Genomic DNA, 27,045 nt, shown 5'->3' on the forward strand with positions numbered 1-27,045 from the left:
CCACACATGTCGTACTATCGTCATGTGCGTTACTGCGACGACGGAGCTAGCGTCACGCGCGCCGCGGCAGCAGCGGCGGCGGTAAGTAGAGTTACTGGACTATCAGTTAGGTAACCATCTGGCTACACCGCTACCAAACAGCAGCGTACGCGTCGCTAGTAGCCACACATGTCGTACTGTCGTCGTGTGCATTGCTGCGACGACGGAGCTAGCGACACGCGCGCCGCGGCAGCAGCGGCGGCGGTAAGTAGAGTTACTGGACTATCAGTTAGGTAACCATCTGGCTACACCGCTACCAAACAGCAGCGTACGCGTCGCTAGTAGCCACACATGTCGTACTATCGTCATGTGCGTTACTGCGACGACGGAGCTAGCGTCACGCGCGCCGCGGCAGCAGCGGCGGCGGTAAGTAGAGTTACTGGACTATCAGTTAGGTAACCATCTGGCTACACCGCTACCAAACAGCAGCGTACGCGTCGCTAGTAGCCACACATGTCGTACTGTCGTCGTGTGCGTTACTGCGACGACGGAGCTAGCGACACGCGCGCCGCGGCAGCAGCGGCGGCGGTAAGTAGAGTTACTGGACTATCAATAAAGTATCCCGCTGGCTACACCGCTACCAAACAGCAGCGCACGCGTCGCTAGTAGCCAGGGGACCCCCCCTTTTTTAACTTTTTTTTTTATTTTTAGTATTTTGTCATCATCTGGAAGTCCAGATGACCTAGAAGGATGGAATTTGGAATCCAGCTCGGTTATTGTGTGTAAGCGTAGGAAAAATACTAAAAATAAACCTAACCTTAAGTAGGTTAGGTTTAGGTACTATATGTCAGTCAGTAAGTGCTAAAATTTACGACTTTTTGACCTTCATATCTTTATAACCGTTTGAGCTAACTTCATGAAATTTGGGCTTCTAGATGTTCTTATGGATATAATTAAACACAAGTAGTTTTATGTGTTTCCGTTACAGAGGTTTTGAGTTATATACGGGTGAAAAGTGGCACCAAGTGGTTCGTGTAATATTATGCTCGGCGCTGGCTAGCCAATTCTTTTGCTTGAACTTGGCTTGACACGCTGCCGCGTGTCTAGATTCATTAAACTACAGGATTAAACATTATTCTCTCTTACAACATCATCATCTACGACAAATAACCAAGATTGTAAACATTTTCTTCATTTCAGCAACTCCTCAATCCCCCAGGAAGCGGTCCTGGCACCTCTCCCGCGTGTCTCCCGGCCCTGGGCAAGATGATGTGCTCATGCTCGTGCTTGGCCGCGGCAGACTCGGCTGGGTGGAGAAGACTTAGCTTCAATTAATTTTCAATTAATTTTTGACGACCGGTCTGGCCTAGTGGGTAGTGACCCTGCCTGCGAAGCTTCGAATCCCAGTAAGGGCATTTATTTGTATGATGATACAGATATTTGTTCCTGAGTCATGGGTGTTTTCTATGTATTTAAGTATTTGTATATATCGTTGTCTGAGTACCCACAACACAAGCCTTCTTGAGCTTACTGTGGGACTTAGTCAATCTGTGTAAGAATGTCCTATATTTATTTATTTATTTATTTATTTACCAAGCAGAAACGTCTGCGAACGATGCCTATCAAGCTTAGAATAAATTTAAAAGTGGAAAAAAATACTGCCTTGGATGAAACTTGATCTGGATCGATACTCCAGCGCTCTGCCATGTGCGCCACCAAAACCTCACCCCTGCATAGCCAGCGAATTACACCCAAAGCAATCATTTTTCCACTTTTTAATTTATTCTAAACTTAGCTATAAGCCGACTGGATAGATTCCTAGGACACCGCTGGCAAGAACTTCTACTATAGCGTAGCAAACTAGCTCATCAGACAACTAAAACCTAATTATTCTTTCTTCAGCGACTCCTCAAATTGCCAGAAAGAAAAGCGCCCGGGCAAGATGACGTGTTGAAGTATCCTGTTTTTTCGTTGATACTAACTAATTCTTCGTTTGAACGTACTAGGAGACTCGGAGCACATTGTAAGGTCCCAGATAATACTAGTTAAAAAGTACTTTTTTATATTGAATCTTCCCTACCCCCGATAAAGGATGACTCACGCTAGACCGGGCCGAGGCGTCCGACATGTCATTTTCAATGGCGGCTGATCAGTGATAACGTGGTACTTTCCATAGAAAACGAAGAGCCGGAAGCTCCGGCCCGGCCTCGGCCCGGTCTAACGCAAGTCATCCTTTATCGGGGGTAGGGAAGATTCAATATAAAAAAGTACTTTTTAACTAGTATTATCTGGGACCTTACAATGTGCTCCGACTCTCCTAGTACGTTCAAACGAAGAATTAGTTAGTATCAACGAAAATAACTTTGTGAGTAGGTACCTAATATAATTATGACAAACGCAGCCGCTATACTGAAGCAGGCTACTTCGACTTCGACTTTGTACCAAAAGCCATAGAGACCAGCGGCCCTTGGTGCGCTGATGTTAAAAAATGTATAAGACAGTTACCTAGTTAGGTACGCCTCCGAGAAAAAAGCGGCGACTCCAATTCCGGCGCATATTTAGTCCAGCATAATTCGCTGGCCGTTCAAAGTCAAAAAGACAACGCCAGCAGCGTGCTAGGCACATTTACCCGTGTACCTATCGACCCTAGTCTATAAACTTGATAGTACACTTCATTTTTAGATTTAGTTTTTAAGTTTGTAAATTACTATAATATTACTTTTTATATCTGTTATATAAATAAATGCTTATATATAATTATTACAAATGAAACACTGCCATGAATTAATTAAGATTTATTACTATTTTTAGTCAATTTGACAATGCCTTTGTAATACAGTCTGTGTCTGACCATGGGGCTTTAAATCCAGGGCTTGATTTTACTCGCTAAACTGAGCTACTTTTACTATGGGACCAACCCTAAAATCGGGGATTTTTTTTGGCTTTTCCATAGTAAACGTCGATCGTGAGTTAGTGCAATTTAGTAGCTACTTAACCTATTTTTAACATAGCTTAAGTATGCTCATGCTGTCAATAGTGCCTGTCTTTTTCAAGATGTTCCTGTAAATCAAAAGAAAACTAAGATGTGTTTTGTAATTGTTGAAAGTGCTCAATAAAGTTTATTACGTGACCAAAAATATAGATATTTTATTGTAACTATAGCATATCGAAAAAACATATTTGGGCTAAGTTGTTAAAGCAGCGGGGCGAAACTGTTCCTTTCGTGCATTCTCGGCTCCGTTCGGCTCAGCATTGCTCCGAGCAATTATTAGGGTTGGCACAACTTGACGTCCCTTTGCGTGCACGACCACAGATAAGATAATGACTTGAATTTTGACAACCCTAAACAGCCGAAAGGGATAGTGCCATACATTAGAAAATTATTCGTCCCTGAATGGCTGTCAAACTTCGGTTTTGTAGGAAGTTTATTTTCTGTACGGTAGGACCTCATCATCATCATCATTCTAGCCTTCAGTCATCACTGCTAAGCATAGGCCTGTCTTCATGTACGCCACTTATCCCGGTTCTGGGCTAGTCTCATCCAAAAGTGCCCCGGGATTTTCCGAATGTCTTCCACCCAACGAGTCAACGCCATCAGGCTTTTCTTTCATCCGGTACGGTAGGTAGGGTTACTAGGTACTATTACTTATTCTGTGGTTAAGGCTAGAATAAGCCCCCATTCGCACGACAGCTTTTTCAACGCGCGTTAAAAAAGCGCTTGAATCGTCCACACAAGGCTCGGAACCGGATTTTTCTTCATACAAAAAATACCGGTATTATTTTGTTCTTTTTCGTTCTTTGGTTTATTATTTCATTTTTAATGGGACAATCTAATAATACTAAATTGTTACCTAAATACATGATTCAGTCCTACGTAAAAAGCATAAAATAATTAAAAATATTGACCTATTTCGGGTTTTTCAAAAAAACCGGTTCCGAGCCTTGCCGCACTCTAAATTCGATTTAATGACCAAGGCTTAAAACAACAACGCTTGAAAAAAGCGCCACCGCTGTCGTGTGAATACATACATGGTTATCCATTTGTGTCATTCAAACGCTTTTTTAACGCGCGTTGAAAAAGCTGTCGTGCGAATGGGGCCTTACAGGAATAACCCGGCAGCAACTATTTGCTCAGCGTGAAACTTTAATGGCTCCCGAACGAGCCAACGAGGGAGTGAACTGAACACGCAAGTCTTGCAATCATAGGCTGTGTGCATAGTGATTTGGGTCAGTGTGAGTACATGTAAATAATTTAGTAAAAGCCCCTTTTGCGAGCGAGTACAGAGGGCCTACCGCGAAAAACCGGGCAAGTGCGAATCAGACTCGCGCACGAAGGGTTCCATGCCATAATGCAAAAAAAACGGCAAAAAAGGGTCACCCATCCAAATACTGACCCCGCCCGACGTTGCTTAACTTCGGTCAAAAATCACGTTGTTTGTGTGGGAGCCCCACTTAAATTCTCATTTTATTCTGTTTTTAGTATTTGTCATTATAGCGGCAAGAAATACATCATCTGTGAAAATTTCAACTATCTAGCTATCACGGTTCGTTAGATACAGCCCGGTGACAGATGGACGGACGGACGGACGGACAGCGGAGTCTTAGTAATAGGATCCCGTTTTACCATTTGGGTACGTACGGAACCCTAAAAACGAATATCGAAATTTGTTTTTGCCTCTCTATCGGTCGAATTAAGGAGTAGTCACGCTATACCGGGCCGAGGCGTCCTACTTGTCATTTTCTATGACGGCTGATTTGTAATCACGTGGTAGTTTCCATAGAAAACTAAGCGCGGAAGCTCCGGCCCGGCCCCGTCCCGGTTTAGCGTGAGTCATCCTTAAGCAAGAGCTTTGAAATATTCGAAAAAGCAAGATTTTGAACAGTTTCACACTTTTCAAAAGTTCTACAGTTTAGAATAAGTTGATAAGCTTTTCAAAGCTAACCGCAGGGAGAAAACATCATTCCACTTTTTTATGTATGATAATTGATAACTTAAGTATTGTGAGAAAAAAACTCAGGCATAAATTACTATGTGTCACTAAAGAAATTGGTCCTTTGTTGGTCTTAAATTTAAATTTAAATTTATAAATAACTCTGCCTGATCGACCTCTGATCATAAAATATCCATCTGCTTGTGTTTTAATATTGAACAGCCATTAAAATGTCATAAAAACCTACACAGTCTCATGATAAATGTCAGCTCATTGTAAAATAATTGTCCCTTGCTCTATTATTAACCTGACGATGGGTCACGATGGGTGTAATAGACCCGTCATGTACTAGGGAACCGGGATCAATAGCAGGTGACCTAATTGTAGGCTGGATCGCGTGACGGCAGTCGGGATGCAAAGTTAGAACGATATTTAACTACCAGCAAAAAATTTGTAATTTTTTTTTAGATTTTAGTCGCTTTTAGAGTTCCGTAGTCAACTAAGAACACTACTTCTTATTCAGAATACAAATAATGGTCCGTCCGGTGTTATAGTTCGATTTTTTTTAGCATTAGAAAGAACTTCGCAGAAGTAAGCTTGTGGTTCCAAATCCGGCACTTTTAGCGGTAATAATTTGAAGTAAATTATATGTATTGACCATGCTACATTAGATAATTAAATAATTATTAACAATTAAAGAGCCTGATAAAAATTGCACGCTTGCTTCTGTGGAGTTCTTTCTAATGCTAAAAAAAACGAACTATAGTGATCCGTCTCTACTGCTTTCAAAGTTTTGCAAAATTACCGGAACTTGCATATCTGTCACATACCAGGGATTCAGGATCAATAGCAGGTGACCTAATTACAGTCCGGATCGCGTGCAGTCACGGCAGGGATTCCAAAGTGTCTGTTTGACATGCGAGCAAAGACGTCGTGTGAACCGATTTAGGCCTCATCCGCACAAGCGCTTTTACAAAGCTTAAATCTCATAACTAATCTGGATGGAATTCAGTATGGAGATAGTTTGAGGAAGGACAAAGAAGAGTTTTTATCATACATATCGTATTTTTACACTGAAAAAGACTCAGGGAGAAGGTACAGTCTGCATCAAGGAGACGTGGCCAAACCATAGAAATAAGCATATGTCTCGATATATTTGGTTAGGGCACTTTGGCCGTCACTATTTGAGCTGACTGTACAAATGTACCTACAATATTAATGATAAATTATGGACAATAATCATATAGAACACAGATAGCGTGACGGATGAATAATTGAATATGTATAATGGCGGTGCAACCTGCACGACTAGCGGTCAATCAATATGGCGGCCGAATCATGCCTTGTTTTATTTTATTGTAGATAAATATTATTGTGATTAGACTAAAATATTAGGCATAGCCGCGGACGGTCTAGAACGCAAAATGACTTGTGTAATATTTTGCCCATATCCCTTTTAGTACATCTCGAACGGTCTAGAACGCAAAATGACCACTTTTTATATCACTAGGGTAGGTTAGGTTCGTTAGTTATCTTCAAATGGCCGAAGGCCAAACAGCACAGAATAGGAGCCCCGCGACAGTGGGGCTCCGTCGACATCGCTAACGTAAAGGGGCGTTTTCAGAAATAAATATGAAAACTCGATTCTCACAGATCCCGGTGTTTTTGGGTTCTTTCAACTCAGAATCATTAGCATATTCAATTCTAATGATAAAATAAAATGTCCCAAAAATTTGTATGAAAATTGTACATTCCACTACGTCACGCACACACAAGTGAAAATTTTTTTCATACTAAAACGTGACGTACGTACCGAATGGAATGGACATTTTGGGACATCTTTTTTTTTAATGGTGGGATGGAGAATGCTATCGATTCTGAGTAGAATGAGCCCAAGAACGTCCAGATGTGAAAGAATCAGGTTTTCAATATATATTTCTGAAAACGCCCAAAGATACTCGTAAAACGACGAAAAAGAATGTAGACATTTTGCGTTCAAGACCGTTCGCGATGTAGACTAAAAGTGATATAGGCAAAATATTACACTAGTCATTTTGCGTTCTAGACCGTCTGCGAATAACCCAAATAGATAGGAAGTTAACCGCAGAATAGGAATATGATAAAACAAATGTTTTATTGCAACGACAAAAAAAATTGCACAAAAATTATAGTTAATAAAAACAAACTTAAAGTAAAATCGAACAGTAAACTACATATAACAAGTGATCGCATTAGTATTGCCATTCAGCGAGGGAATGCTGCCAGCATCTTTGCCGCGGGGGCCTTTTTTAGATTTATTTTAATTTAGATTAGCTTAGTTTTTAATTTTTAGGTAGTTTTTAATTTTAGGTAGTTTTTAAATTTAGTTTTTAATCTTTTTGATGTTACTCATTTTACCGTTTTTTTTCTTGTATCAATAAAAGTACTATTTTATAAGTGATTAAGTATGTATTGTGGTATATAAGAGTGAGAGAGAAAGTGATATGACCCCGGTCCTCAGTTTAGTTCTCCGGGCATCTAGCAGCTCTTCATCGGTGGCAGCATTTTAAATTATATATGAAGATGCGAATGCCAGTAGCTTGGTGTTGCTGGAAGGCTTTGATCCTCCAAAATGGCGTTAAGATGCTGGATCCTGGCTTGCTCATGAGATGCCTTCGGCTTCTTCACCTAAATATAATTAATCAATCAATCAATCATTTATTTCAGGCATAAAAACTCATATTCATTTGTTAGTAATACAATAGAAATTTAATCTTAATATGCTAATGTTTTTTCTTTTTAATGAAATTGGAGGCATACGAGCAGACGGATCACCTGATTGTAAGCGATTACCGCCGCCCATGGACACCCGCATGGTATAATAATATACTCCGCCTGGTATTCTCTTCCCGTCTTTTCTAGGTCACCTGACTGACACAAGCCTACGTCATTATGCGACAGCGCTATATGATAATATGCGATAACGCTATAGGTATATAGCGGCCATGTTATTGTGACGTAGGCTTGTGTCACTCTGGGAAGAGAAGACCATGTTTTATTAGACTATGGACACCCGCAACACCAGAAGGTATCGGTCCGGAAATACCGCAGGGACCGTTCATTCTACAGTTTGGCTGTGCGAGGCAGGATGTTACTAATAACGATCAAATTTAAATAGGCTACAATAATTTAAAATATATAAAATGCTGTGTAAGGTTTAAGCAACGTCGCAATTTTAGAAATGTGAATTAAATTAGGTATTTAACACTGTTATATACGTAATCCTTCGGATTTCTCCCGAGCACCCTTTACGATGTAGCAGAAGTACCTAGTATCACAGAATAAACAATAAGTAGTAATAGGTAGAGAAGGGCACTCTCTAACAAAACGCGTCTATTACGAGAGATACAAGCACAAGCGCGAGCAGGGGGCCGATTTTTGAAATTCGTCCGCTCGATTTCGTGTATTTCGTTCAATAATATCTCCACTACTAGGCATTTCAATTCTACTAATAGAATTGAAAATGAGTGGTCAATACCACTAGATTCCCAATTTCTATCGCTCGTATTTCAAAAATTAGCATTTCGCCGTTTTCCACCGATTTCCTAATGAAGAAATCGAACGATCGAAATGCAAAAATCGGCCCTATAGGCGTTCTTTCCATAGTGGTGCGCGGCAACCACTACTGCTAGGCACCAAAACAGGTGTGGCCGCATGTACTTGTAGCGACGCGATGAAATCGCGGAGTGAGCCACGCCTGCTAGTATTTAAAATCCATGTTTATCACTGCGCTTAAAGGATGACTTACGTTAAGCCGGGCCGAGTCCCGGCCGGAGCTTCCAGCGCATCATTATCTATCACGTGATCGCCTGTCATGTCATAGAAAAGTAAGCTACACAAGCTCCGGCCCGGGCACGGTCCGTTCTAACGGGAGTCATCCTAAAAGGTACTAACCGGAAGTTCCCTCTGATCACGGCGGACGGGCCCAATGAGCCATTCTGCCGTGAAAAACACGATCTCAACGAAACTGATGAAGCTGGCTCCTAGGAAGAGGCCCGTGGCTCCGCCGAACGACACTGTGGACAATAACACAAATTATATTATATTACTTTAACGCATCGCTAAACTTAAGTGGCAGTGGGCGGGGCACATTGCCCGTAGAACCGATGGCCGTTGGGGCGGAAAGGTTCTCGAGTGGCGACCACATACCGAAAGGCGCAGCGTGGGTAGACCCCCCACAAGGTGGACTGATGACCTGGTGAAGGTCGCGGGAGTCCGCTGGATGCGGGTGGCGCAAGACCGGTCATTGTGGCACTCTTTGGGAGAGGCCTATGTCCAGCAGTGGACGTCCTCTGGCTGATATGATGATGATTTTAATGCATCGGGACCGGTGATGGCCGAGTGGATATGACGTATTCAATCCGGAGGTCGCGGGTTCAAATCCTGGCTCATACCAATGAGTTTTTCGGAACTTATGTACGAAATATCATTTGATATTTACCACTAGCTTTTTGCTGAAGGAAAACATCGGGAGGAAACCTTCATACATCTGCGAAGAAATTCAAGGGTGTATGTGAAGACCCCAATCCGCTTTGGGCTAACGTGGGGACTATAGCCCAAGCCCTCGCGCATAAGAGGAGGCCTGTGCCCAGCCGTTTTGACAGTTCGAAAAAAGAAACTGATTTGACTAGTAGTCAAATACCCTATTGGCTGTGAATGTAAATAAATTACTCAAACTCTAAATACCTCTACTGGAGCATTCCACGGGCTGTCCCGTACAAACGCATTTTATTTCCTGTGTTGCGACTTTTTTCTCGGCATTTAAAGCAGGCGATTATTTTTCTGCGCATATTTTTGACCATTTGTCATAGAAAAGGAATCTCTTATACCTTTAAATCTTCAGAAACTTCGCGTTTGTACGGGACAACGGTAGACAATTTCGTGGAAAGCTCCTACTGCCTCTACTCTTCGTTCGCACTTACTCTACTTCTACTTACCAATAAGATCCTGGAAGTAGAAGACGATTTCTCTGGTGTAGCGAGTCCGGGGAGCCTGAACCTTGACGCGGGTGACTCCATTGATGCTGAAGGGTCCATCCCTTAAATATAATTAAATTTTTAGGAACTAAGAAAACAAGCACACGGTGAAATGATCTTTTCATAAAACCTATTCGAAAAAGGGCTTTTCCTTCCCCGCTAGGAGGGATCAAAGTGGCACTTTTCTTTCCTGCTAAGAGGGATCAAAGTTGTACTTTTCTGTTCTAGGACACGATTTTTTCTTTCTTGCAAACAATTTTTTTGGTCAAATAATACATATTTTGGAACATAACAATTTCCTCAATAGTTGATGTGAAAAGTATGTGTCACACAGTATCAAAACTATTTCGTCTTGGGCGTTAACAGTTGAACCCCTCATTACGTTCAGGATTCAATGTACGCCCTTGACGGAAATATATCATTTTGATCCCTTGTAACACAAACTACTGTTTCAACAGATGCATAGAGAAATATAGGATAAAGGAAATATATGAAAGAGTGGTAACTCCATACATCTTACCAAGACGCGAGTTATTTCATAGTCGACATCTAACGTCAAGTAGTGGAACTATCGCGATTAGCCATGGCCAATATTAGCGATTGGCATGTCTATGGGGCCTGGGGACCGATTTTTGAATTTCGATTATACAAACGAAATATATATTAAAAAAAAGTTAGATTTCGTCACTCGAGTTACCAAGACGCGAGTTATTTCGTATTCGACATCTAACGTCAAGTAGTGGAACTATCGCGATTGGCCATGGCCAATATTAGCGATTGGCATGTCTATGGGGCCTGGGGGCCGATTTTTGAATTTCGATTATACAAACGAAATATATATAAAAAAAAAGTTAGATTTCGTCACTCGAAAATCGGTGGAAAACAGCGAAATGCTAATTTTTGAAATACGAGTGATAGTGGTTTAGAATCGAGTGGTATTGACCACTCGTTTTCAATTCTATTATATAGTAGAATTTAAATGCCGGGTACTGAAGATATTATTGAACGAAATACCCGAAATCGAGCGGTCGAAATTCAAAAATCGGCCCCCAGTCTTCTTACCAAGACGCGAGTTATTTCGTTGTCGACATCTAACGTCAAGTAGTGGAACTATTGGCCATGCCCAATATTAGCGATTGGCATGTCTATGGGGCTTGGGGGCCGATTTTTGAATTTCGATTATACAAACGAAATATATAAAAAAAAACGTTTGATTTCGTCACTCGAAAATCGGTGGAAATCAGCGAAATGGTAATTTTTGAAATACGAGCGATAGAGGTTTAGAATAGTGGTATTGACCACTCGTTTTCAATTCTATTAGTAGAATTTAAATGCCGGGTACTGAAGATATTATTGAACAAAATACCCGAAATCGAGCGGTCGAAATTCAAAAATCGGCCCCCAGTTTTCTTACCCAGACGCGAGTTATTTCGTTGTCGACATCTAACATCAAGTAGTGGAACTATTGGCCATGCCCAATTGGCATGTTGTCTACGGGGCCTGAGGGCCTACTGAGAACCACGTTCGACGTGTTACCTCCCTATCACACTTACTTACGGATTTACAAGTGCGACAGAGAGGCAACACGTCGAACGTAGTTCGCGGTAGTCTGGGCTATAGATAAAGAGTAAAAATCTTACAGCTTCTTCGTAACCAAGGAGAGCATCTCGAAGAGCGCGTCGACGCACATCAGAGGGCATTTGCAGCCGTCGACGACCTTCCCTGGCGGCATTACCTCTATGTCACCTATGGCGAGAAAATAAAAAAAAATCGTTCTATTGCCAAAAAGAATTTTGTATAGACGCGTATTATCAAAGAAAATTTTGATTTCACAGAAAATAATTTACGGCTAGCTTTCGACACGACTTTGTACGCAGTGCAAGTCTTATTTTAAACGTCAAACTTCTATGAAATTATGACGTATCAAGTATCAATAACACTTGCACTGCGTAAGCCATCAAAAGCAGACTTTTCTTGGTCTCTTAACTCTATCGGTTTCGTTACACACTGAGAACTTGACTTATTGTTGCTACAGTCAGCAGCAGAAGTTGCTTAGCGGTCGAGTTGTTCAAAATTACCTTGAGACGCTCTTATTCTCTTAACAATAAAGTAGCGTCCAGATCATTTTGGACACCTGGCCCGCTTAGCAACTTCTGCTGACTGTACCTTTAGTGACGACAGGTTGTGTTCGCGCAGCTTGTTTCGTAGCCTTAACGCGAGCTGCCTCGGAGGTTGCGCGATCTGCCTCGCGCGCCGAGCGCAGGGCGAGGCAACGCATGCCGCGCAGAGAACACGCAACGCCATCTATGGGCAAATGAGGAATTTATCATTTGATTAATAGCGTTTTCACATTGTCCGATCTGATATCCTGATATCGGCATGAATGTGTCTTTTTGAAGAGTCAGACTGAGAAAAGTCTGTAGTGATTTTGATATGCCACGCAGTGCAAGTGTCATTTTAAACGTCAATCTTCTATGAAATTACGACGTAATAATAACATTTGTACTGCGTAGGCTGGTTCATAACTGTGTTCCCAGGACAGCACTATATTCTAATCACTGTTTTGTTATGTGCATGAAACTTTTTAACAAACTACCAAAAACGTTAAGAGAACTACCTGTACATAGATTTAGAAATAAATTGATGAAGCTATTGACTGATAAAAGCTATTACAGTGTAAAAGATTTCCTCTCTGAAGATATACAGCCAGATTAGGAGTAGTTTTAAGATTTTTGCATGCTAGTACAACTTGTATAGTACAAATAGCAGAATAAGCAACCAATTGTCACTTACCACCTAAGACACTATTGTACCTACTTATTCTTTGCAAATAAATACTTACTTACTTACTTACTTACTTATCAAAGTCGCTGCAGAATTTTCTTGGACTAACTCTATCTATTTATTCATTTAAGAAATTAGCATGGTATCAAAAAAGGCGAACCTCATGCCACAAAGCACTCTTCAAGGGCCCTCCCGAAATCTGATACCGGAATGGCACTTCCGATATTTTCAGACATGGCCACAGAATAAATAATAGTACTATAGGTACAGAAGACTCACTCTCTAACAAAACGCGTCTGTTACGATCAGGGCAGATATGGCCGCTAGGTGGCGACAGCGCCACGCGCGGCTTATGGCAAACCCCAAAATTGGGGTCGAACGGATCTACTTTTAGCTACCTGTAGCAAAACGACGAAATCGCGGAGTGAGACACGCCTGACATGGCTGACCCCTGTTAGCTATCGGACCGATAATTTTTGTTTGTGTGTGTATGTGTAGGCATAATATTTGCTGAAGTGTGCGTGGCCGCTGAAGATGATGTGGCGTGCCGTTGTCTCCACCCTGCGGCAGTTGCTACAGCGACATCTATTAACCAAATCTAGTAAGAATTAGACTCAAATAGTACCTTCGTAGTGATTGTAGAAGGGTTTACAGTTGCAGTCGCGCAGGGCCTCTTGGTTTCGGCACGAACGCCGGCAGCTATTAGTGCTGTACACCTACAAGTTATAAAATAACGTAATAATTAATAACTATACGAGTTAATAGGTTGAGTTAATATATCTCAGAATTTACCTACTGACAAGTTTTAGCCAAAAATTTGATTTTTGATAAAAAATTTTCGTTGACTGTATTTTTATTTCATCAGGCAACTAATACTCATCGAGACAATTCTGACAAACCCAAACACGAAGTGTTCCTTATGGCTAGGAGGTCAGATGGTTAAATTAAATGGCCGTAAAAACTAATTCATACAACGTACGTAACTATTGCGTCTACGCAAATTCTTGGGATTAGTCGCCAAGAGGACCCCAGACTCTCATGGCAAAAAGCCAGGATAACATATGTTATAGGCAGAGTTCGGAGAATTTATCGCAAAAATTTAATAAATATTGTATGGATCATGATACAATTTTTTTAACAAATTTTGAACTGCAGTTTTTGAGTATAATCTGTAAATTTTATAATGAAACTGTGTACATAATATAAGTTAATATATATTTTTGTTTAAAAAAAATTTATATTTGACTTGAATGAATCATAATAGTTGTGCTAAGGTCATGTCCACACACCGTCACGTTTTTTTGGATAATGTTTAAAAAATCATTATAAAACAAGTGCGAGTAGGACTCGCCCACCGAGAGTTCCGTACTATTTAGTATTTGTTGTTATAGCGGCATCAGAAAATACCTACACAATCAGTGAAAATTTCAACTTTCTAGCTATCACGGATCAAGAGATACAGCCTGGTGACAGACAGACGGACGGACACCGGAGTCTTAGTTAATTTTAATTTTATTGTACAGTCGAATAGTTTAATTTTAATTTTATTTTATTGTAATTTTAATAAATCTTGTCCTATTTTATCTAAAAATGCACTTAGTATTATTTTTTAATGCCCGCATGTTACATAATACTCATAAGAGCCCGCATATGCGTCGCGTGCGCAATGTCTGAATTAGGGTTACCTGTAACGAAAAATAGTTATTTGTTTTACAAGGGCGCAAAGTTGTTGTTTTACCTCTCGAGCTAACATTGATACCTGAGCAAGCGAAAGATTCCAAAATTGAGCCACGAGCGTAACGAGTAGTTCGAAAAACGGAATCCTGAGCGTTGCGGGGATTTCAAGGCACGAGGCAAAATACAAAATTTTTCACTAGGTACACAAACATAAGCAAAATACTAACTGTAAAATATCAAACAAAATCAACTAAAAATGGATATTATTAAAATTTATCATTCAAAATCATCATTTAAAAGTCAATTCTACCACCAGCATACTAAGGAAACAACTCAAAATTTGCTTCTGATTATTTTGCTCCACATGTGGATAAAATGCCAGTTTCTCGTCAGTTTTTGAACAATCAAGAGAGCCTTTACCAGCTTTAATGACCATAATTGATTATTAAATGTTTGATATTCCCTCAGCTTTGCTTACCCTGAAGGGAATGACAGTAATATACTGATAATATCGTTTGTACATAATTTTTATGGTAATAAGAATACATATTTTACATTCTCTTTTGCATAGATTGCTAACACAATTAATGTTCACCTCATCAGTTTTAAAAAAGCACTATTATAATTAAGTTGCTTGTAACAACATTATTTTTTTTGTTTTAGTTTATAGAATTGACTGTACCCTCATTTTGGTGGATAAATATTAAATAATGTTAATTTGGTATTGAAATGTAGTGTCTATACAATACATACTGTGAGTTACGTCTAAGTTTTTGCGAAGGCGAAAAGTTATGTGTATTTCTAGGCAGTCAACTTTGTATCTCGTGTTTGAAACCTTCTCAACTCTCTACATTTCAGTTTTCATCCAGTCCATAGGACGTTGTAAAACCAAGTTTGTACATTGCATAACAAATAACTTAGAAACTAGTGTGTATCATAATTCTTCTTGATCGGGACACTCTTGACAGAGCGGTCGTGGTCATCATTGGAAGCCTCCCTTTGTGACACGTTTGACGGCTCGCCTCCACTCCTCGCTGACGCTGCGCGTTTAGCGCGTTCGTGCAAGGGGCCGTTCATTGCTGCCTTTATTTGGTTCGTCCACCTCATGGGCGACCTTCCTCGCGCTCGGGTACCTTCTACTCTGCCCTGCTGTGTATCGTAATACCTAAGTGAAAACAATGGAGGATTTCAAATCAAACATATCCGGAATATCCAGAATTGTTAATGATTCAGACACATTTCTCCTCCACGTAGATTACGGACCGCATAGAGACCCAATGTATATACTGCTACCTATAACTATTATATACTCACTTATATTCATAACTGGACTCTTTGGTAACATAATTACATGCACAGTAATAGTGCGCGATAAAAGCATGCACACTACTACGAACTGCTATCTATTTAACTTAGCTATATCGGATATAATATTTCTTATATTTGGAGTTCCGTTTGAAACATACGGGTTATGGTGTAAGTGGCCATACCCGTTTGATCCCGCGTTCTGTCCGATCCGAGCGCTGGTATCGGAGACTTCTACTAATGTGAGCGTGCTGACTATTACGCTGTTCACGGTTGAACGGTATATGGCTGTTTGCTTTCCTTTTGTGGCTCGGAAGATGGCGAAGACCTCACGGGCGGTAAAGCAGGTTCGTTACTTAACTCTAACCGGGGGTGCGAAACTCCTGACTGCTCGGCTCAGCATTGCCGAGCAATTAAATTTGGGTTGGCACCACTTGACTTCCTTTTGCGTGCACGACCACAGATAAGATAATCACTTCATTTTTGACAACCCTAAATAGCCGAAAGGGATAGTGCCATATATTAGAAAAGGATACCATGATTCGACCCTGAACCGCTGTCAAACTTCGGTTTTGTAGGAAGTTTCCTTTCTGTACGGTAGAACTATTAATTATTCTGTGCTCTACCTTTGAGTCTGTATCTTTAGGTACTTAAATAAAAGTAAACAAACAATTTGTACATTTTCGAGTAGTAACATTTATTGGTTAATAGGGTGGAGCGAAATCCAAAATTCTTGAATATAGCAATGGAACCCCTCTAAAGGGTTGTCTATTTTTTTATTATTTAAGGTAAAAATAATTAAAAAAATATTGGTATATACTTTTAGCCCTCTACTAAGTATTCGATTATATATAGCAATATATGTATATTTTTAATAAATTTAATTTTTGCTTATTTCTTTCAAAACAAGTTCTATTCATTAAATAACACCTTTTTCTTACAGATATACTCGATTCCTATACTTGTTTTTGTTTATAACGTATATTTTTATGACACGGTAAAACCACGTAAATAGGGGTTTAATGGAAAATGCCCTTTAACCCGTATATTGTGCACAAATTGTAGTTTACAACCCATAACAGAATCGTGAAAACTATTTTGAACATGATAAGATAATAAAAATAATACAAATATAATTATATATATGCCTAACATACGTGTGAACATAACCCAAAAAGGGCGTAAGCGACGCTGAAGGGTAGATTAAAATTTGACGCTTATTTAAACATATAAGTAACCATTTTTTTGCAGTAAAATGATACTTTTCGTAATCAATAACAATCGTTACTTTGACACAAGAATGTAAAAAAAAAATAACTCATATATTTTTTTTACACTGTAGCATTTTCCTTGTTTTGCATGAAAATGCTGTTTAACATGAAATTTTGAAATTATATTATTGCATAAATATTGAAAAATGCAAAATTTTGGTATTAACTTATTATACGCTTATTAAGTATTATATCATTTCAATAAAATGTACACATATTAGTGAAATATTATATTTTAATAATTGATGAAAATTTACCTTTATTAATTTCTTTAGCGGCTGAGTATATAGAGGGCTAAAAGTAGTGTTGATTTTGAAACTTGATATAATCACTATAATCTACATGACAAACTGCAACTTTTGGTACCGGTTCCACATTGATAATTAAATTTTCATTTTTTTCCATACAACGACGCTCCACCCTATTGGTTAACCAACCAAATACAAAAGCGCCTGGATCTGCCACTGAACGACCTGACTTTAACCTGACATTATTTGATCGTGTAATGTTTTCACCTACCCTCAACTGGCTTAAGGAGCCATTTGAGAGTAGATTTTGTTTACTTTTATTTGAATACCTAAAGATACAGAGTACCTATAATGTTGGTAAGTGGTGACTACATGGACTGATTGTCGGATAGCTGTGACAAAAACGAAGCACCCTTCTATTAGAACCCACTAGGTATTCGACTGGTAGAGACTTTTATGCTCCACCCTGTATCTTCTAGATAACTTTTTTCCAATCTAACATAATGAGTAATTTGCTTGTTTCTTGCAGTTAGTTGCGCTATGGATCATAGCTCTAATCTCCGCGCTACCAGGAGCTTTAGAATTCGGCGTAAGCACCCACATCGGAATAACAACTTGCCACCAAATCCGAACAATAATAAAACACTACTTTGTAATCAGCACTTTCGTATTCTTCTTCGCTCCGATGGTGCTAATAACAATACTTTGCTGTCTTATCGGGCTGGCGTTGAAGAAAGCAGATTTCAGTAAGGATAAATCGAAGGATGTACAACTAGAAATGAAAGTCACTGCTCAGGTGCAAGAGAAGCATTGTCAGTCAACGAAACGAGTGATAAAAATTTTAGGTAAGGAATGTTATACTCTGCATCTTATTTTATTTAAATACATAAGTATTTAAATAAAAGTAAACAAAATCTACCCTCAAATGGCTCCTTAAGCCAGTTGAGGGTTACATGATCAAATATGTAGGTTAAAGTCAGGTCGTTCAGTGACAGATCAAGGCGGTTTTTTATTTAGTTGGTTAACCAATAAATGTTATAACTACCCGAAAATGTTCAAATTATTTGTTTACTTTTATTTAAATACCTAAAGATACAGAGTATAGTTACACAAAGGTTCATTGATTTATGAGATGTGTAGTGTAATCCCCTTAACCAAAATAATGTTTTAACCTGTAGCCGCCCAGAGACCTATAAAAAGGTCTCCTGTTCCATTATAATTTGAACTTTGTGTTGACAAAATCAAGATTTCATTTTGCTTGGCAAGGTTTGACGTATGGGCGGCTAGAGGTTAATCTACCCTCAACTGGCTTAAGGAGCCATTTGAGGGTAGATTTTGTTTACTTTTATTTTAATACCTAAAGATACAGACTATAACATAAACTGAGTTTTTGTTTCAGTCGCCGTGGTGGTGACGTTCTTTATATGCTGGGCGCCATTCCACGCCCAAAGACTGCTTATAATATACGCATTGAGATACGGTGTGAAGTTCGAGCAGATACATCAAGCCGTTACAATCCTGACGCATGTATCTGGAGTGTTCTACTATCTGTCTACATGTGTTAACCCTGTATTGTACCACATCATGTCCAATAAGTTCCAGGAGGCATTCAAGGTTGGTATTAGCGTGTGCAATTGCTGACCAGGGATGTTGCGAATATTCGCATCCGCATCCGCAGAACATCCGCATTATTTTCAGCATCCGCATCCGCATAAAATCGATGCGGAGCTAATGCGGATGGCGAAAAAGTCGGTACAGGCCGCGTAGCCAAGATGCCAATCGTTTACGCTCCGTAGCGATCGAAACGCAACTGTCACTATCGTACTAATATGGAAGAGCGACAGAGAGACGTAAAACTTTTCGTTGTCGATATGGAGTAGAAGTAACCTCTACCTCTACCTTCCACAGTTGTCGAAGCGATAGCGATTGTAACCTTGGCTAGGCCGGCAGGAACAGGAACGCCTTAGCGGCGGCGTAAGTGCTAGGTAATTTCATCATTACCTATAACGAAATAGTCTAGATCCAGAAAAGTCGGCCGAGTTACAGTTTATTAAATAAAACGTACCTATATTCTTGCTCAAATACTAAACCTTTCTTTTTTTTAATAAAAATTACTAAAAATGTACTGTATTGATGTTTTTTAAGTATATAATCTTAAATATCCGCATCCCATGTTAAAAATCTGCACCCGCAACATCCCTGCAACATCAACTGAATCTGAACCTGAACTGAACTGTGTCTTGAACTGATCAATCTTGAATGTTATTACAACGTAATCTACCAGTAGACAATTATTTGTGTTGCTGATGGAGGCCATCATTATTCTTTAAAACTTGTTTTGGTTTCAGAATACGATGATGCTGTGCTGCAGGCAAGGGCCGCACTCATAGGCGGTTATCGTTATCACACACACACACTTTGCTGAACTTGCACCGGGAACGAGCTTATCCCTGAGGGCCTAGCCAAGATGACAATCGTTTACAGAAAACTAGATGAAACGTTGAGATAAAGTCGTAGTCAGCGTAAGTGCGAATATCAACCCTAAATAATAAACGCTAAAGTTGCCAATGCAGAATAGACTCTACCTATCTACCTAAGCTATGATTTAAAATAAGTATGACGAATAGAACCGATATCTTATTTTCACCAAATCTTTGAAATCCGATATGGTCTAGTGGCTAGGATACCTGGCTCTCACCCAGGAGGCTCGGGTTCGATTCCCGGTATCGGAATAACTTTTTGTATTTTTTTACACGATGTTGTCATCGTCATGAATTGGGGCATTTTATTTATAGCTATATATTTTTCAGATTTGATTATTATAATTCTGATCAGAATCACGAGCTCTTTAAATCCTAAAGAGGATAATATTATAGTATAATTGATGACAGAGTGGTCGGAATCCGCTATCAATAACGCTGAATACTGACATCCTATTTAGGGAGTCAATAACCTATGTTCCACGTGTGATACTAAGGCGGAATACCTGTCGGAACCTCGCTTGCGGCTCGTCGGTGTATAAACAGCGGCGTCGTCTCGGGTTCAGTTCCCTCACGCCGCGCCCGCAGCCACTCTCGATGACGCTGCACTCTGTGGCCCTCTCCTGCCGCGGCTGACCTTCGATCGGACTGGCCTTATTATCACACGTGTGATACTAAGGTGGAATACCTGTCGGAATCTCGCTTGCGGCTCGTCGGTGTATAAACAGCGGCGTCGTCTCGGGTTTAGTTCCCTCACACCGCGTCCGCAGCCACTCTCGATGACGCTGAACTCTGTGGCCCTCTCCTGCCGCGGCTGACCTTCGATCGGGCTGGCCTTCGGGTTCAGAATGTCGTAGGGGGAGTGGATGTATAACTGTTGGAAAGTGTAAGGTCTGTGTTACCAAACAACTGTGTTAGCATCCTTGGTACAATGCCTCAGGGGCCTATTTTAGATTTAAGCTTCTAACTCTCAGATCTCAGATCTATTAATTTCGTTTAGTTGTATCACTACACTGTATATATATTGTTTGTAAATAAATGATTTTTTCACTAATCAAAAACTGTATTCAGGCAAATAAATTAATTGATTGATTGATTGAAGGCCCCTCCTCCCCCTCCCCTCGCCTCCTCCTCTAGTATAACGTTGTCGTATTTAAAGCGAGAGCGACAGCTACCATGCTTACCTAGGTTTACAGTAAGCAGTCGAATGCTGATATCGACCCTGGAGGCCGATTTCTGAATTCCGATCGCTCGATTTCGGCACTCGAAAATCGGTGGAAAACGGAGAAATGCTAATTTTTGAAATACGAATTTTTAAATCAGTGGTACCCATGTGGTACCTAAATTGTTTTAGCAGTACATTTTTCGTCAGTAACGACATTTGTGACATCTGCGAAATAACTCGCGTATTTGTAAGAAAACTGATGTACGGAATTTAACCACTCTTTCTTTACTTATATTACTCTGTGCATAAACTTACCAGAATAGGCAGGGCTTATATTACTCTGTGCATAAACTTACCAGAATAGGCAGGGCTTATATTACTCTGTGCATAAACTTACCAGAATAGGCAGGGCTTATATTACTCTGTGCATAAACTTACCAGAATAGGCAGGGCTTATATTACTCTGTGCATAAACTTACCAGAATAGGCAGGGCTTATATTACTCTGTGCATAAACTTACCAGAATAGGCAGGGCTTATATTACTCTGTGCATAAACTTACCAGAATAGGCACGGCCACCTCAATCGTGACGTAGCAGTTGAGGGCGGAATACTTGCAAGTCAGGGGGAACAGGCTGGTCTGGTTCACGCCAGGCTTCCTGTTCATAATAATGTGCAATAATCGACATTAAACTTTCGTGAGACATATGTGACGTTAATCTATTAGTCCTCCTGGTTACCTCCTCTATTAGTTATCTACCTACCTTAACGGGTCTACCGCGATATAATTTCATTGTTTTTACCTTTAATTCCGACGTTTCAGCTGAGTTGCACCACCGCTGACCACAGCTCAGCTCGCAACGCAACTGACCCACCTCAGCTGAAACGTCGGAATTAAAGGTAAAAACAATGAAATTATATCGCGGTAGACCCGTTTGTGTAATTGAATATACCTACCTTAAGTCCTTATTGTCCTTAAGTTATTGTCGATGGCGCTACGCCATTATTAACGATGCTCCGAATTAAATACATTGCCGCGCCATCGACAATAAAGTTCCTTTTCTTAGATAATGCCCCATATTTTGAAATATAGAGAAGATTCTCAAAATTGCCGGAAATTCTTAGAAACCTTCATGAGAGTTCTTATAGCAAGGTTCCACTAAGAATATTCTCATCAGATTAGGGGTGGCAACATCAAATGAAAATGCACCTTAGAAAAATGGACTTAAAAAGGAAGGGAGGAAGGAAGGAAAGGAAGGAACTGGCAGCTTTCTCGCGCAACGTATTAGCATCGCAATACAGAGGGGAACTGCTGCCAGCATCATCGGCACCATGCCAAATGGCCACATTCTCTAGATGTATTTTAGTTTTTAGTTTTATTATAGATAAGTTTGTTTTTAATATCACAAATGTATTGTTATTTCTTTAATAAAAGTTGTTCTACTAATTATCCCTTAGCAACTGACCTGTTTGAAGTCGTGCATTAACAAATAGGGAATATTACGCATAACTCTGCGTAGAGGGCGTCACAAGGCCTATCACAGGGCAAAACAAGAAAATCGAAAGTTCGGTTTCTGCCTCTCTGATCACTCTTGTTTCGATCGATAGAGAGGTAGATAACGAAATTTCGATGCATCAATGTCCTATGACAATGACAATATCAAACCACCTTGATGCATCAATGTCATTGTGAAAACTTGTCAAAAATGTATTTTAAGTTACTCTATGGTTTACTAAACAAATTAGTGTGCACTGCACTCTGGCGGCAGAACATTGCAGCAATACTCCCATATTACAACTGAAACTAGCTAACTCTAATGGACAAAGTAGGTAATCTGAAAGTTACCCGAATGACTCGATAGCATCATCAGGGATAGCCAGGGAGTTAGTGGCGTAGCATGCGCCAACCTCGGTCATGACGTTGAACCAGGGAACCTGCAGACTTGGTATGGACCAGGTAGGCTTTATATTGTACTCGGGAAGTACCTGTGAAGTATAGATGATCGCTATTAGCTATTGGTCCTATTGTCTATTAAGTCTATTTGATTAAGTACTAGCGACTCACTATCGCACGGGTTAGCCAAGGGATCCTATCTCATCGCATAATAATTGATTGTCATAATGTAATGTTACGCATAAATCTCTTTTCGCATATTTTTTCTCCAGCTGAAACAGAAAGTATTTTCGAAAATATTTTGCATAGGTTGTGTAGGATAGGGTAGGTTAGGTTAGATTTGTGTTATAATTTTTCAGAAATGTTAATATTTCCAGCACAATAGCAATTATGCGAAATGAGTTTTATGCGTAACATTACATTAGGACAATCAATTATTATGGGACCCAATATGGACCCGTTAGCCAATTATAAATAGATAAATACTTTTATTGGCACACCTTAGTAAAAAGATACAAAAGAAAAGTACAATTGATTAAATGTAGAGGCAGACAACAGGCGGTCTTATCGCTAAAGAGCGATCTCTTCCAGACAACCTTTGGGTATTATACACTTAACCCCACATATTACCAGTCCGCCGGACGACATCGGCCTGTCAGTTAAAAGCAAAATTTGACAGCTCCGAGCAACTGGCGGGCTGATATCAGCCGGCGAACTGGTAATCTGTGGGCCACCTTCCTCAAGAATCATGCGAATCAGTGAAAACCGCATGAAAGTCAGTTCAGTAAGTAGTTTTTGAGTTTATCGCGAACATACATACACACAAACAGACAGACGACGTATAAGTTGTAGTGATAGTGATGTAAGAGTTAAGTCAGGATTTTTGTAAAGATTTTCATTCATTTTCATTATGTTGACTACACTTCAAAATCTGTCTAAATTTAGCTTATTTAGCATTCCCACTTTTAAATCGCACCAATAACTTACGTCATAGAGAAATATAGTAAGAATTGAATGCTCACTCCATACATCAGTTTTAGTACCAAAAATACTATACATTTTTAATGTAGAAGGAGTTGAAAATAGAGTTCCGGTTAATCCGGTTATAATATTAGCTGTACGGATATGATGGTCGTTCTTGTCTACGTGACAGCGTGATAAAACAGTGTCCGTCACTTTCTATCCGATGGTGTTAAAAAGTGACAGTTATTTTGTCACGTGGATAAAGATGGATAAAACCATCCCTCATACGCCGGCTGAAAATTGTTGAGCATTAGACTTTTCAGCCGTTTCAACATCTATTGTCAAGTAGCAGTACTGACAATTCCGCTACTCGATGCTAGATATCGACTACGAAAATATTAGTCGTTTTAGTACTAAAATGTATGAAGTGAGCACAATATTTTTTTCTCTATTATGCTTACGCAGAACTACTTCTCCTAAACTTCTCTCTCTAAAATTCTAAAATTTTATTAAAGACAGGAAAATCTATTATAAATGTGCATTCAAGCGTGAGTCGGACTTAATTACTTAGTTTTGATCCGATCCCTAAGAGTATATCAAAAACATTTTATTCACGTTCCAACAAGTCTTACGTCAACAACAAGTTGGTACAGGTCCACCTCCAGGTCTTCGCCCTCATGCTGCAGGAGATCCTTCAGATGCAGCATGCTGGAATTGGCTACATCTCGCACGAAATGCTCGTAGCGGGCGTACTTCGGGTCTTCGGCGTCCACGTTCCAGTACTTCTTAATTACTGAGGGTAGTTTCTTTTCGTCCACTCTGTTCTGTGAAATAATTTGAAGTGAGACGATAACATTACATCTTCATAGGTAGCTGTAGTGTAGGTATAACTCTGTATCTTTAGGCATTGAAATAAAAGTAAATAAATCTATCCTCAAATGGCTCTTTAAGCCAGTTGAGGGTAGAAGAAAACATTACATCAAATAATGTAGGTTAAAGTCAGGTCATTCAGTGACTGATCCAGGCGGTTTTGTTAGTGATCGGTTAACCAATAAATGTTACAACTACCCGAAAATGTACAAATTGTTTGTTTACTTTTATTTAAATACCGTTATAGACTCAGTCGATGTCGGACTGCGGAGCAGGGTGGTTGTACCGCGTAATCTTTGTGTTGGCGAACCGTTGGAAATACATATATTTATATCGTATGATTTACTGAGATAAATACAGTACTTTACTGCTAGCATACAATTTTGTTTGTGCTTTCTATAAAAAACGAATAGAAGCTCAACGTAAGCTCCGGCCCGTTCCCGGCCCGGTCTAGCATGAGTCATCCTTTACCCTTTTGTACAATAAACTGATTAACCTTTTCGACGCCGTGTCAAACACAAAAGCTGTCACTCGGACGTTGCTCGGACGCCACGTTACCGAAGTGTCAAAACTGAAATTGAACTTTATGCATATGCACCTACGTGCACCTACGTCTATGTTGCTCTGTGGTCTGTGACCGATTAACTAGTCTTTGGCGTTAAACCTGCGGTGCGGATATATCGGTCATTGGTGTCCAAAAGGTTAACTAGGTACCATAGCACAGAGTGTGAGACCAGGCATGCAGAACTCCCAGGATCTGAAGTCCTTCTCCAGTGCGACGACTGTGGGGTTCTCGTTATATCTCTGCCACTGCCCCAGAGATATCTCCACGGCTCCCCAGATGGCTACAGCCGTTGCGAACGCCCACAGTAGTCTGTGACAAATTCAGCGATTAATATAATAATTAATAGTTAAGAATCTCATGAAGGCCGAGAAGGACAAGTCCAGCAAGTACCTAGACTTAACTCACGAGATTACCGCCATGTGGGATGTTGACTCGACGATCATTGTTCCGATACATATTAACTCACATTTTATAGATGGGTCTAACGCGAATTCTATTCAATTACCTTTATTTACGGACGTTTCGACACAGGTTTCACTGGTCGTGGTCCCGGCTGACTAATGTCCCAGCAAAATGTCAAAACAGAGATTTGTGCAACTAGTTACCTGACGAAAAGTGTATGGAGAAGTTCGGGGTAGACATCACATTTTCAAACCACCCACTACACAAATAATGAGCCATTCTCTTTGCGGCTTGCCTACGAACATGGTATAATAATATACTCCGCCTGGTACTCTCTTCCCGTCTTTTCTAGGTCACCTGACTGACACAAGCCTACGTCATCATGCGACAGCGCTATATATAGCGGCCATGTTAGTGTGACGTAGGCTTGTGTCACTCTGGGAAGAGAAGACCATGTTTTATTAGACTATCCCTACGAACAATCTAGACGCGCCGCCACTGTGTCCTTTCTGTACGGTAGTAGGTACTATTAATTAGTGTTATTAAGCGCTGGTGGCCTAGCGGTGAGAGCGTGCGACTTGCAATCTGGAGGTCGCGGGTTCAAACCCCGGCTCGTACCAATGAGTTTTTCGGAACTTATGTACGAAATATCAATTGATATTTACCAGTCGCTTTTCGGTGAAGGAAAACATCGTGAGGAAACCGGACTAATCCCAATAAGGCCTAGTTTACCCTCTGGGTTGGAAGGTCAGATGGCAGTCGCTTTCGTAAAAACTAGTGCCTACGTCAAATCATGGGGTTAGTTGTCAAGCGGACCCCAGGCTCTCATGAGCCGTGGCGAAATGCCGGGATAACGCGAGGAAGAAGAAGAGTAGGTACTATTAAATATTCTGTGGTGAAGTGAAAACTAGTGATGAGATTTACTAACCTCTCCCCCCACCACCGGTTAGCAGCAGCTATGTGGATAAAGCCATGCATGGAAGTCTGCTGGCAGAAGTCCCGCCCGCAAGCCATTATCGCGCGAAATGGCGCGAATTTGCGTTTTGGTTTGTCCATTCTGTAACAAGCAATCTTGAACTTAATGGGAGATTAAACCAATAATAAATAAGAAAGTTAGGTCAACGCCTCCGAGAAAAAAGTGGCGACCCCAATTCCGGCGCATATTTCGCTGGCTGTTCAAAGAGCCAACGCCAGCAGCGTACTAAGCACATTTAAGGATGAAGCTCTGGTCCGGTCACGGCCCGGTCTAGCGTGAGTCATCCTTTACCTAGGTTTATTTAAACTTTATTGCACAAAATAAAAACTTATCGTACAAAAGGCGGACTTAATGCCAAAAGCATTCTCTACCAGTCCACCTTAAAGCAAAGCAGAGAGATTGTGGGCGGTGCAACTGCTACTACTACTGCTAATAAATTCTAGGTTTCTCTAGAATTTATTTTAAAACATGTAGGTATACAATTTATGTTAAGCGTACCTACTGGGTTGCCTCTAGTGGAC

General features: G+C 40.3%; 1 protein-coding gene and 1 non-coding gene across 2 annotated transcripts; one reads left to right on the forward strand and one right to left on the reverse strand.

The window, feature by feature from the left end:
• Positions 1-3,168: 3,168 nt before the first annotated feature.
• LOC134676599 (uncharacterized) lies at positions 3,169-27,045 on the reverse strand. Its single transcript, XM_063534993.1, has 14 exons — positions 27,023-27,045; positions 26,477-26,605; positions 25,296-25,455; positions 24,344-24,535; positions 22,701-22,840; positions 21,417-21,513; positions 20,379-20,564; positions 20,197-20,343; positions 13,335-13,425; positions 12,092-12,229; positions 11,566-11,671; positions 9,887-9,987; positions 8,844-8,965; positions 3,169-7,577 (listed from the first exon to the last, which is right to left on the reverse strand). Exons 2-14 carry the CDS (start codon positions 26,602-26,604, stop codon positions 7,461-7,463), a joined length of 1,725 nt encoding a protein of 574 aa, XP_063391063.1. The 5' UTR covers position 26,605; positions 27,023-27,045; the 3' UTR covers positions 3,169-7,460.
• Positions 19,871-19,942, forward strand: Trnae-cuc (transfer RNA glutamic acid (anticodon CUC)). The gene has a single exon. It is a non-coding gene; the product is annotated as a tRNA-Glu (tRNA).

This window comes from Cydia fagiglandana, chromosome 24, assembly GCF_963556715.1.
Source record: "Cydia fagiglandana chromosome 24, ilCydFagi1.1, whole genome shotgun sequence".
Lineage (NCBI taxonomy): Eukaryota > Metazoa > Arthropoda > Insecta > Lepidoptera > Tortricidae > Cydia > Cydia fagiglandana.

Excerpts from the sequence above, each read along its gene's own strand:
- LOC134676599 (XM_063534993.1), bottom strand. The coding sequence starts at position 26,604 with ATGGACAAACCAAAACGCAAATTCGCGCCATTTCGCGCGATAATGGCT. Across the intron at positions 22,841-24,343 it reads TGTACCAACTTGTTGTTGAC|GTACTTCCCGAGTACAATAT; the intron begins GTAAGACTTGTT and ends TATACTTCACAG. Across the intron at positions 13,426-20,196 it reads CGCAAGCGAGGTTCCGACAG|GTGTACAGCACTAATAGCTG; the intron begins GTATTCCGCCTT and ends TATAACTTGTAG.